The 12,356-nt window shown below is 37.7% G+C and overlaps 1 protein-coding gene across 6 annotated transcripts in view; it reads left to right on the top strand.

The window, feature by feature from the left end:
* Positions 1-12,102, top strand: part of WAPL (WAPL cohesin release factor) — a 123,992-nt gene extending 111,890 nt beyond the window's left edge. For all 6 annotated transcript variants that reach the window (XM_083866294.1, XM_083866297.1, XM_083866298.1 and 3 more), the window contains 10 exons: positions 100-211; positions 1,213-1,310; positions 2,851-2,927; positions 4,098-4,273; positions 4,569-4,684; positions 5,366-5,527; positions 6,770-6,977; positions 8,091-8,179; positions 9,201-9,296; positions 9,624-12,102. In XM_083866294.1, coding sequence (XP_083722420.1) covers positions 100-211; positions 1,213-1,310; positions 2,851-2,927; positions 4,098-4,273; positions 4,569-4,684; positions 5,366-5,527; positions 6,770-6,977; positions 8,091-8,179; positions 9,201-9,296; positions 9,624-9,689 — 1,200 coding nt within the window. In that variant the 3' untranslated portion in view covers positions 9,690-12,102. The remainder of the gene's footprint in view (positions 1-99; positions 212-1,212; positions 1,311-2,850; positions 2,928-4,097; positions 4,274-4,568; positions 4,685-5,365; positions 5,528-6,769; positions 6,978-8,090; positions 8,180-9,200; positions 9,297-9,623) is intronic.
* The last annotated feature ends 254 nt before the right edge of the window (positions 12,103-12,356 follow it).

Raw genomic sequence — 12,356 nt, 5'->3', positions numbered from 1 at the left:
GTTTTTCTGGATTTCGTGTGACGTGTATCTGTGTGGGTTGGTGCATTGGCTGCAGCTCCAGGTGGTGGTTTCACTAATTGCAGACCCTCACTCTTTCAGACCGGGCATTTGGCAATGGAGACGTTACTGTCCCTCACCTCAAAGCGAGCTGGGGACTGGTTTAAAGAGGAGCTGCGACTTCTGGGTGGTCTGGATCATATTGTAGATAAAGGTACAGTGCTTTACATGCTTTGACAGCATGAAAACATAGTCAATTGTAATAAAGTGTTTGTTTTTTGTAATGTTCATTTCCTGTGGTTAAAAATAGAAATATTAGGCATTTTTCTTAGCAGTGTTATAAACAAAATACACAATTCAATATCAACTAACTGAGGAATATTAGTGATTTTAATCTTGTTGCAGGTGGGGTTGAAAGCAGTTTTCATGTTAAACAGAATGTGTAGTGTTTCATTACAGTGTATGAGAATAAAAATGGCTTAAGCTTGGACAGAATGCTGTTACATATCTCTGTTCAGCACACTTATTCCAGAGTAGAATCTCCTTTATAGTCTTCTAGAATTATTTTCAGACCAGGTATTTTTAAACTAAATATACCAAAGGAAGTAAAGCCTTCAAGAAGAAATGGGGGGAACAAGGGGAGGGGCAGGGTTGATTTCATTATTTTTTAAAAAATATGTCTCAGGTAGTGTGTTTTTGGTCAGAATCTCCTAGGTAGGAAAGTGGACATTTCTAAGTGAATTCTTGACCTGAATAAAGCTTGTTCTTAAGTAAGCAGTGGGAGAACAAAAGGATTGGAGAAATGAAAGTATTTAATTTGAGCACAGTTTGAAGTTATGGTTTGAGGCTTGTAAAATCTGGGAAGTGTGTGCAAGTCCTATCTCTTTCCTCTTCTAGAAGACTCCTTTAGAGTTCAGGAGCACAATCATGTGCTGGACACCCTTATTGGGTGGATAAAATAAAATATACAGTTAGGTAATTTGGAACAACAGTCTCAAACTTGTAAAGACAGAATTGTAAGGTTTGTTTTCTTCTTTTACTTGGAGAAATGAAAAATTTTGGCATGATGATGTCTTCATAATTGTTTCCTGCCATTAGAGGTGGGCAGAGTCTAAAATGAGGTTGATAACAACTCTTGAGTAGCTGATTGGTTTGTACACCTGACTTTTGAAGATCTCTTACTTATGGAGGAAAACAACTTCTTTTTGTGTTTAGTTAAAGAATGTGTGGATCACCTAAGCAGTGATGAAAACGAGGAGAAGTTGGTTGCTTCGTTATGGGGCGCAGAGAGATGTTTACGGGTCTTAGAAAGTGTGAGTATGAGCAGAGCCTTTGCATTTCTGAAAGCTGCTTCTGAAGCTTTCTGCTTTTACATTCTTTCAGCACATAGTCACATTATAGCTCTAGAAGGTTGATTTTTATTTTTTTTATAGACTGTTCTAACTTTCTGATGCTTATCAGTGTTTCTGTAATGTTTAGAAATTTAATTTACTATTCTGTGTGTTTGTACAACATTCCAAGATAATTTTTGGTAAAAAAACCCCCCAAGTATAACATGATGCTTTTCCTTAAGTTCCTACAAAAAGCTGCTGTTTATTGATGTTGTTTTTGAGGCATGAGTTTGACCCTCCAATGTGTGTGTCTAGTAAAAACAGATCATTATAGAAATGAGATTTTCGTGGAAGCAATAAATCATTATTTAGAATTGCTGCTTTGAACCATCAGCTGGGGAAGTGCTGAAAGAGAAAATGGCCCTGAAAGGCAAACGAGTCCTGTCATCAGTTGAGTGTGTAAAGGCAGATTGTAAATATTTCTTTCAGAACTTGGAAGAAAATCAAAATATGTGGTACTTTTGTGGAGTTGACGTGACAGGAATGGGGGGGGTGTGTGTGTTTCTCTGCAATGCCTTGTTTCACTGAGTTTGGTGTTTGTTGCTGGTGTTTCTCTGTTTCTGTCATACCCTGAGAAAGCAGAGGAGCCTTGTTATGTCCTACCAACACATCTCCTCACGTCAGAAAACATTTGGGATCAGAGTACAGGTCAATGAATCTCACTCAACACCTTAAACCCAAATTAGAGGGCAAATAGCCACAGTGGTCACTTGTTTTCCTCACTAAAATAGAGGTACAAACTCAAAGATAGTGTAAATGCAAGCTGAAAACTGAGAAACATGAACCACTCTTGAAGGGTGTCTTAAAAATTCTCTTTACCTTTCTTCTCAGCTGTGAGAAAAAAAAATCAGAGTAATTTTCTGCTTTTATTTTCAATAAATGAAATTGCCAAGCAAGAGTAGAAGAGCCTTGTCTAGGGTTAGAATATTGACATTTGGACTTGGGGGTGTTTGTGATGTAGTAAGATCCTTAGAAACTTGGGAGAGATGACAAAATCCAAAACACACCAAATCATGCAAGTCCAAGGGCAGAACTTCTGTTGTTGCTGAAAATTGATTCCAAATTTCAGTCAAGGGAATCAAGGAAAACCCTGTGTGTTATGGTTGGATTCGTAATAAGCTCTCAGAAGTGGATTTGATGTCAAGTCCTTAAAATACCACATTTATAATTGTGTTCTGTATACACACTTGGGATGCTGAAGTCCCAGAACATTCAGGGTTCTGCTGTGGTGATACATTCTGCTGCATGGTTTCTGTCCTTTTCAGGGAAAATGGTTTTATCTTCAGTGCCACAATTATTTAGAGATGAAAACTCCAAAGAAATACTGAAAAATGAGAAGTGAAAGTTTACACTGGATAATAGCCAAGAAATGTGGAACTGAATAAAGTATAGTAGTAGTAAAAGGGAATGCAGGAAAAAAAAAGTCTCTTATTTTTAAACTGCTTTCTCCTTCTCTCTTTAGGTAACTGTGCATAATCCAGAAAATCAGAGCTATCTGATAGCATACAAAGACTCTCAGCTCATAGTCTCCTCAGCTAAGTAAGTTGTAGAAAAAAAACCCCAGTTTTGCAAAATACCTCCCATGATAGGGTAAGAAAATAAATGGCTTATACTGGAAGATTCTAGGGGTGAATAACCCTGAAATTTCCACTGTTGTTTTTCATTGAGTAAAGTTGATGTACATGGGGGTATGGGCAACCCCCTGAGTACTACCAGTGTGTAGGGCTGCTGCTCCTGGTCTGTAGGAGCTGCTGGCTGTGGGTTCAGCTCCTGCTGTACTCAGTAGGAACACAAAGAGGGTGAAGTAACATTTATTTATTGTGTTTTCGTTGTGCATAAGTGTTTACTGGAATGGAGCAGAGCAGAATTGACAGTGTAACTAAGAATTAAAATAGTGAAATTTTGTTCCTGGCGTTTCTCCCTGGCAGAGATCCTTGTACAAACACCTCTAACCCATTTATCAATCTGGGTGAGGTCTCAGTTGGCTGGCAGAGCCTGGCTGCTGCTTGTATTGCTCTTCATAAGAGAACAAATGAAGCTGAAAGTTTGACTTTGCAGACCTCATTGGAAACATGATTTCATGGTTATAGGTTAGATATTTGGAGTATTTCTTTAAATTAAAACAAAGCAAACCACAGTTCATATGTTATTTAAGCTATTATATATTTTTGACACTTCTGGTTTTGTTTGTCACTGAAAAAAATGTGGTGGTTTAACATGAAACTAATGTCATGCAGTAGAATCTGTGGTCCACTGGTGTTGCAGGATTAGGATTTTACTGCTGGGAACTCATATCATTCCTTACTGAATGGAAATAGTTCTGAGAGGAGAACAAGAGAACCTTCTGGTAACACTGCCAGAATCATGTTGTGCCTTGATGGCCAGAGGATACGAGAAGCTGGGTTTGTAGGAAGAGCAGATATCTTTTGTAAGACTGTGTGATGAAGCTGGAAAAGAAAATTAACTTGCTCCTGAAATAGCAAGCTGATAAAACCCTAATATTTCCAGGATTTTGTTTTCACAATTTTCAGTTGAGCTTATAAAAGATTTTATAGGTGATTAGTTCATTATCTGTCCCTACAGACTGGGTATGAGAAAAATTCAGCCTAAAGCTCTGTGGTTCAAGTTTTTTCACTTGTGAAACAAGTCTAAAGGTGGAATGCTCTGTACGTTGGGAAGATAATTTTGTTCTGCACCTTCTCCCCGCAGAGCACTGCAGCATTGTGAGGAGTTAATCCAGCGATATAATCGTGCTGAAGACAGTATCTGTTTACCAGACAATAAGTCTCTGCCTCACCAGAATGTAACTAACCACGTGGGCAAAGCCGTGGAGGACTGTATGAGGGCCATCATCGGGGTCTTGCTCAACCTGACAAATGATAATGGTAAGACAACACATTTTTTGTGTGTTCTGTGGTGAAGTGGCAAATGAACCATTAGTGTAAATATTTTTTTGTATTGATGGCTTTTCAAAGCAGTTATGCATGGGAGATGTATGCTTAGAGCCCTCAGTTAATTTGTCTTTGCAAGCTGGGTGAGGAATTGCAAGTACGAAATGTTCAGGTGAGGGTTGGGCTGAGAGGGGCTGGTTTGTCATTAGAGCCAAAAGGTTTTTATTAGGCTGCTTACCATTATAAAGGTGCTTTCAGTACTGAGCCTCTGCACTCTCTTTGTTTGTAGAATGGGGTAGTACAAAAACAGGTGAACAAGATGGTCTGATAGGCACAGCCATGAATTGTGTGCTTCAGGTTCCCAAGTTCCTACCTCAAGAACAGAGATTTGATATTCGGGTGCTGGTAAGTTCTTGTGCTTCTTACGTCAACAGAAAATGATTTGTGCATTGAGCTGCTCTGGTTCCTCATTAAGGAATAGTTTCCCCTACAGTTTTCAGTGACCAGATATATACCTAAAGTGAGGTACTTAAAGTTTCTGTAAGGATTTCATGGGTTTGAGGGGTTTTGCCCTGTGTTTGGGGGGAAAAAGTGCACTGCTTGTTGAACAAAGATATTTAGCTGAATAAGTATAATTAATAATTTTCAAACATCTTTTCAGTTTTGGGAATATACTAGATATTATTGTTTGAGTTAAAAGCTTTGTCAGATTTACCTCAGTTTATATACAATGAGTGGCCTAATAGCAGCAGTGAAATTGTGTATGTGAAGGATCTCTTATGAGCATAAGCTGAGGGTTGGAGACCTGAATCCCCAACCTCTGTAAAGGAATCCTCAGCTCCAAAAGTGTTTTCATGTTCAGAATTGGAAAAAAACAGAGATTACTGTATAAAAGTTCTCCTGTACAGGGAATTCTATTCTATCTTGTATTTCTTTAAATCCCGATCCCCCCTGTCTGTCAGACTGTTTCGTAAATTGTGTATTCTCAGAAAGATAAGGCCAAAGATGTTTATCTAAATAGATGTTTTTTGCTAAATGCTCTCTTTTCCAACGTGTGTAATATTTTTTGACTCTCCAATGTGGCAGGGATTGGGTCTGTTGATCAATCTCGTGGAATACAGTGCCCGGAACAGGCACTGCCTCGTCAACATGGAAACGTCGTGTTCTTTCGACTCCCTGTGTGCGGGCGAAGGAGACGAGAACCTAAAGATAACTGGACAGATTGATGCTGTTCAGGCTTTGGTGCAGGTGAGAAGTGTTTGTCCTGCAGTACTTCCCATTTCTCATTATCAGACTGTCAGGGGGAAGGGAGAGCTCAGCAGTGAAAATGTGTCAGGTTTTGTGTTCAGTGTTTTGAGGAGTGGAGCGAGGTAGGGGGAGGATTGGTGCTCACACTCTGACTCTGCCGTGCTGTGCACTGCAGAAACAGCTCCCCTGCTAAAAGACACTGCTTTACAGACACCCTGGAAAACTCTTGTGTTCCCATACAATTTATTTCTGGTTTTATCGTTGCTAGATCATTTACTTTGACTTCTGTTTTAAACCAGCTCTAAGCTTCTTTTCTCTTACATACTTTGCTTCCATAATTTAAATCTTATGTTTTTAGGACTCTGCAACTTTAAATTAAAAAATAGGATCATCCTTTATAAAAAGCAATAAAATACAGATGTAATGATTATGGGTGTGAAACAGCATTCTTAAATTGACTGTAAAAGAAATCTACCAATTAAATTAAGAAGTTTAAAAAAAGAATTTGTTAAACAAAAAAGAAATCCACCAATAATTTTGATAAATGAGTTTCACCATGCAAACTGAAATGAAAAAAATGAAAGGATATTACAGGTGTCTTGTTTCAGTGATGGAGTTAATTTTATGGATGCTTTTAGCAGTTGTATTTAACTTTGTGAAATAACTGTCCAATAGCAGACAAAAAAAATTCATAAAAATAATAATAATATTATTATTATTATTATATAATATAATGTATGTAGCTTGGCAAAGCAATATTTAAAACTGGTGATTGTATGGTTTGAGAAATAATTGATGAGAAATAAGTGCCTCATATGAAATTCTTAGTTCATTCCCATGCTTTGCTAAGTCAGTTTAAATGACTCCTTCATATTTTCGCTCTAAGAAAGCCAAGAGGGAATAGTCAGCATGAAAAGAAAAGGAAAATTGGTAGAGAACAAAAATGGACAGAAAATTATGGCAGCTTTTAGTCTCCAAGCCGTGTCTCAAGGAAAGTGATTAAACTTTTATGATGCCCAAGAGGAGCCTGGCAAGTGGTTCAGCACCAGGCAGGGAGGTCTTGCTGTGCTGCTGCTGGGCCAGATATTATTTCCTTTTGAAGCAGAAAAGCTTATTGTTAAGAAAAGTATGGAAGGCTAATTGTATGAAGGGGTAAGTTGTGAGCAGGAAATAAGCTTAGAAGTATGAAGTCAACGTGTTTTTAGGGTTTCTAACAGAAATTGTCCTGGATTCCCCCGTTAGCTGTTCCTGGAGTGCGAGCGGGCGGCGCAGCTGGCCGAGAGCCAGACGGACGAGCTGATCAAAGAGGCTCCCACTGCTCAGCATGATCAGAGTGGGGAATGGCAGGAGACAAGTGGGGAGATCCAGTGGGTCTCCACAGAGAAGTCAGACAGTACTGAGGAGAAGGATAAGAAGGAGGAAGATGATGAAGAACTTGATCTTAATAAAGGTATGTCGTCTGGCTGTAATGAGCTCAGAGAAGGCAAAGAGCAGCGATTGCATAAAATCCCACCTTGTCCTCTGCTTCCTACCTGCATCCAGTCTCTGGGGCTGAGAGTTCCTCAGTGTATCTCTGGTGAAACTGCTGCATAACTAGGAGCCATTTAGATCTGAAGCATGAGAAGTGGTAGTAGTTATGCTACTTTTACCTTTTATCTGTTCCTTAAAAAAAAAACCAACCCATACCTTTTTGGGACACTCCATGTACAAAATCCTCTGGAAAGGATGGCTTTTAGGCTGTTACTTCATTCTTTTGGAAGCGTTGTTCAAAGTTACCTGCCTTAATTTTGTTTTCCACGGTTCTTGTTTCAAGCTCCTTTAAGGGTTGGGTATTTCCCCCCTTCTGTCCCCTTCTGCTTTGTTTCTGTCTTCTTCCTTCATCAGTGGTATCTGAAGTACCTGGGTAGTGCCTTGATGTGCTGCATTTTTGGTAGTTTGTTCCAGGAATTTGAGTGTCTCTGACCTGTTACATAGTTTGTCTCTGGAAAATGGGTCTGAAACATGATTCCTTCTTTAATCTTCTACTAGTAGATGCAGTGTATGACTTTTAATAGTGTTTTCATCTTATGTTAATGGGTGTGGTATATTACTTTCTCCAACCTTGCTTTATATCCTCCTTCCTTTTTGTAGCTCCATCAACTGGTGTCTGCAGTTGTTTGTAGTTTTTTTTCCCAAAATGCTGAGTCATCAGCCAAAAATGCTGTGCCTGTTATCCTTAACACAATAAAGTCCTTTGGGGGAAGTCTTAGAGGCAAATAGTATGCCATGAAACATTTGCATTGGTAGTTTGGGGTGTTCAGCATACAGTTTGCACATTGAAATGGCAAATGACAAAACACCGTGCAGCAGAATGAGTTGGAAGTGAATGAAGACCATTTTTCTTGTCAAGAATGTGCTGCTGAGTCAGTAAGAGTGGCGTTTCCTGATCTCTGAGATCTCAGTCCAAAAGCTCGTTTTATTTGAGGAAAAAGCATTCTGGAAAGTGATAATGAAGGATTGTATTTGCGGCAGTAAAAGATAGCAGCTGCTTAGAGAATACAATAGAGTGTTGTCTCTTTTACAGCTCTTCAGCATGCTGGGAAGCACATGGAAGACTGCATTGTGGCCTCATACACAGCATTGCTTCTAGGCTGTCTCTGCCAGGAGAGTCCAGTAAGGAATAAGTTGATCTTAAGTCCAGTATAATGTTTAATGAAGTGATAATTTGCTGTATTGAAAGGGGTTTATTAAATTGGGCTTCAGTGTGAGCAATACGTTGATGAAGCTACACTGATACAGCTTTGGGAAGAGTTGCCAGAGCTGGTCCAGCCAAAACCAATTTTCTGAACATCACTGTGTTTATCAAAAACAGTTGGAATTGAATATTTGACCTCTTGTACCTCTCTTTGTAGCCAGCAAAAATATTAACTTTGCAAAGGCAGAGGAAAATTGGCTAAGCCTGTTCCTCCTCAGTAGTTTTAGTAAATAAGTTACCATCAGACTGTTCTTTATCAGTCTACTTTAATTTTTTCTTCCATTGAAATCAGATGAACTTCTGTGTGTCCCTGTTTGTTCAAAATAATTGTTTCAGATTGGAAATATATAATAGAAAGCCAAAGTTAAAAATATGGAACTCCAATGGCTGAGAACTCAAAGTCAAAAATATGTTCACATGAGAATGAGTTCAGAGCCGCCTTCAGGCTTGTCTGAATTTACCATGGTGCAGAAATGGCCTTTAAGGTGCTGCTCTGTGCCTTTGGACTCATCAGTGTCCAGAACAGTTTCAGTGTTCAGAGTGGGATTGACAATGAGATCAGTAATTCTCAACCCTTCACATTGTAAACGGAGAGCCTTTCCCTCTCAAGGGAGTGATCTGCGGCGGGGTTTAGTTCTTGATAATCTTGAGGTCCTGGGGATGTCCAATAGTCTTTTTTTAAAATTTTCTTTTTCATGTTTTTAGGAAAAAACTTCAGCAAACCAACACTAGAAAATTATTTCAGCAATAGTTTTCTAGAAACAGAAACACAGTAAAGATATGAGTACTGCTTAAAAGAGACTCACATCATAAAGATGGCAGCAAAAGCCAGCTTTATGCTGTGAATATACTCGTCTTAGTGCATCTCACATGCAGAGCATTGTAGTTCTGTGTCAGAAAAATGTTTCCCAAATCAGACAAGACTGTTTTATTTCTTAGATCAATGTGACTACTGTGAGGGAGTACTTACCTGAAGGGGACTTCTCGATAATGACTGAAATGCTTAAAAAATTTCTCAGTTTTATGAACCTTACTGTAAGTAATACCCATTTCAAATTGATATATGTAGATATTTCTGTAATTTTGTTTTCTGTTAATATTTCATGGATTTTTAGAAGCATTAACATTTTTCAGTTTTTCTTCATAAGAGCACTGCTTTCTAGTACTGAAAGCCATTTTTCTTTTATAATTTTGTCTGTCATATTTTGATTGTGATATTCTGAATTGGCTGTCTGAACTTAGTTGCTTTTACTGATGCATAATTGTAAATACTAAAATTCTGAAAATAGAATAGCTCTCAGATATTTGAAGGAGGTGCTACAAATGCTTGTTTGTTACTTGTGTTTTCTATTGCATTTCCAGTGTGCTGTTGGAACAACAGGCCAGAAATCTATCTCTAGGGTGATTGAATACTTGGAACACTGCTAGATACTTAACTTCCGCTGCAGGCACTCTAAAAGCTGGAGCTACCCTTAGACAAAAGAAGAAGTCATGAAAGAAGTCCTTGAAGGATGTACCGAGAGCATTCATCTGTGTCATTCGTGTTCGGATTTTTAAGGCTACCTGGTCTCTTAACCATGCATTCAGCATTTTCTAAAAGACAGTTACTACATCAATCTGCAACTATCAAAAATGAGGGGAAAAAGGTTCTGAGCAAAGTAAATAAAGAAACCTTGCTGTTTATGATGCAGTGCAGTATTTAAATATTTTTGGCAGGGTTTACCCTCCCTATTTTTTTTTTTTTTTCTTGCTTTGTTTGTGACAAGTTTCAAGGGGAAAAACTTGCTGCTGATAGTGCAACTGCTGTTTACTGTTGAGCCACTGTTTCATGCCAGCCAGGTGCAAAGGCAGCTTAGCTACTGAGGTATCAAACAAATGTTCTAATAAAGAAGTTCTGGACAGCAGCACCGCTCCTATTTGAGTTTAATTTGCTCCTGCTTTTTTTATTACTAGACTATTCCAAAATCATAAACTATAAATTTTTAAATACTTTTGTGATTTTAACTACTGTCTATATTTAAAATTTGTTGGAATCCAAAGAGGCGAGGATTGGATAGTTTATTTTTTATACTGTTTTGATTGAAATTAGGTCATTGAACTATTTCTCAGTTCTAAAGCTCCCGTGGCCCACGTACTGTAACCTGCTAGACCATCACGCTTTGTAGTTCCAAGAGCAGATCCATAACCACAGAAGCCATTGAGGGTGTGTGATCCACAAAAGGAATAGTGACTGTAAAAAGTTGTGCCCTGTTTAAAATGCAAATGAAATAAAGAAAGAAAGACAAAAAAAAAAAAAAAAAAAAAAAAAAAAAAGATTTAAAAACCACTGAATCCCAGGGTAGTTTACACTTCTGATAAGCAAAAACTTTGAAATGCTGTTTTAATTTGTTTCAAGGAAGAACTCAAGGTGTGTTTTATAATGTTGAATACAATGAATTTGGATGCTTTAGGGGGAAGAATTTTAAAGAAGCTAAAACACCAATGGGGATTAATGTTTCCAGCTGACATAATCTTTCTATTTCATCCTTCTGTAGTATGACAGAGTTGAAATGCATACAACACAAAGCCTTAAATTGCTGATATAGCTAAGATTTTGTTCAGTCTGAGGTCTAGTTCACAGCAAAGCATTGTGTTTGAGGACTTAAGTGGAACAAAGAATCCCAGAAAATACATGACTTTTGTAACAATTTTTTTCTTGCACTCACTATTCAGACCAACAGAATTGATTATTAATTATTTTTATTAAGGTGGTCTTGAATATTTGCAGACTGTTCTGCGATCTGCTTCGTTGACATTTTTAAATACCTGTATAGGTAGTTACATCATGTTACTCCATTAAATTTGTAAAACTTGAAGCCATAAAAATATTAGTTCTATGTATAATGAGGGGGAAATAACAGGAAATCTAACCTGCTTTTAGATCTTGTGTTATCTCCGTGTATAAAGTTAAGAACTTGTGCTTTTGTATCAGTGCCAGCTGTAAATTTTTTACATACAGTGGCTGCCTTCTATGTCTTCCTATTTTTGATAATGCAGATTGTTGGGAATTCTGTAAGGAAGTAACTGATTAACGGCAAAAATCTTATGTTGGTCATATTTTTTTGCATTTTCTCTCATCACCTTCTAAAACTTAGTGTATCAGTGTAACTCAGAAAAGTTTTTGAGGTTGTGTTCCCCTTCTTTAAAAAAACCCAAAACAGTATCAAGGGAGAGGGTGCATGTAGATGATCTGCATCAGGAGGAAATTATTTGGCCCATCTAGTTTTTGGATTTTAGAGATTTTCGTATCTGTAATGAGATTTCAAATTGATTCTGTAGTTTTCTGTGGAGAGATGGCAAGAGAAAAGAAGATGCAAATATGATGGGGGAAAGCAGGGACAACTACCTTTCTTTGTTACACTGGTAATTGGGAATTGATTTACCTCAGTGTTTAACAGGTTTTTTTTAAATGTAACTAATTGTCAAGCACTGAAAAATGCAGATTTTTTTTTTTTTGAGGGTGGGGGGAGAAATCACCCTGTGAACTGCAGTGCGTTTTTGTGTGTTAGACCCTCAAATAACTCTGCATTAAAGGGTACTTGAGGTCAACTTGCAAATTAAAGTTTTAAAGTAACATTTTTTTCCATTGTAAATATTTGTGTAAATACTCTCAATTGGAAATTAGAACAGTAGAGTACTTTTCTGAATCCAATCCTATTTTTATTTTATACAGTATTTCTCAGCTGTGATCTTTGGAGCAAAAGCCAACGGCAGGAAAAATAGTTTGTACCAGTTTCATGAAGTATGTCTTTGGGTTTTTGTAAATAATTTTAACTCAAATAAAATTGCTACTTTCAATACATATCTTGTCTTTTAACATGCAATAAAACACTCCTCTGAGTGATTGCAGAAAGAAGGCAGTGTCAGGTAAATTGCTAAAAGAAAAAAATGAAAAAAAGGATGATAAAAATGATAAAGGAGCATCCTAAACTTAGTGCTTTGCTTTTCACCTGTGTGTTGGGACAACAAAATCCAGTGCCTGGACCTGAGGCTGGGGTCAGTCAAACCAGCGAGGCTGGACATTTTCTGGAGATGATGTATTATTGTGTCTCTTGG

The sequence above is a fragment of the Zosterops lateralis genome (genome assembly GCF_965231275.1).
Source record: "Zosterops lateralis genome assembly, chromosome: 8".
Lineage (NCBI taxonomy): Eukaryota > Metazoa > Chordata > Aves > Passeriformes > Zosteropidae > Zosterops > Zosterops lateralis.
Note: the sequence above shows the minus strand (reverse complement) of the source record. Positions and strands in the feature narration are given on the sequence as shown.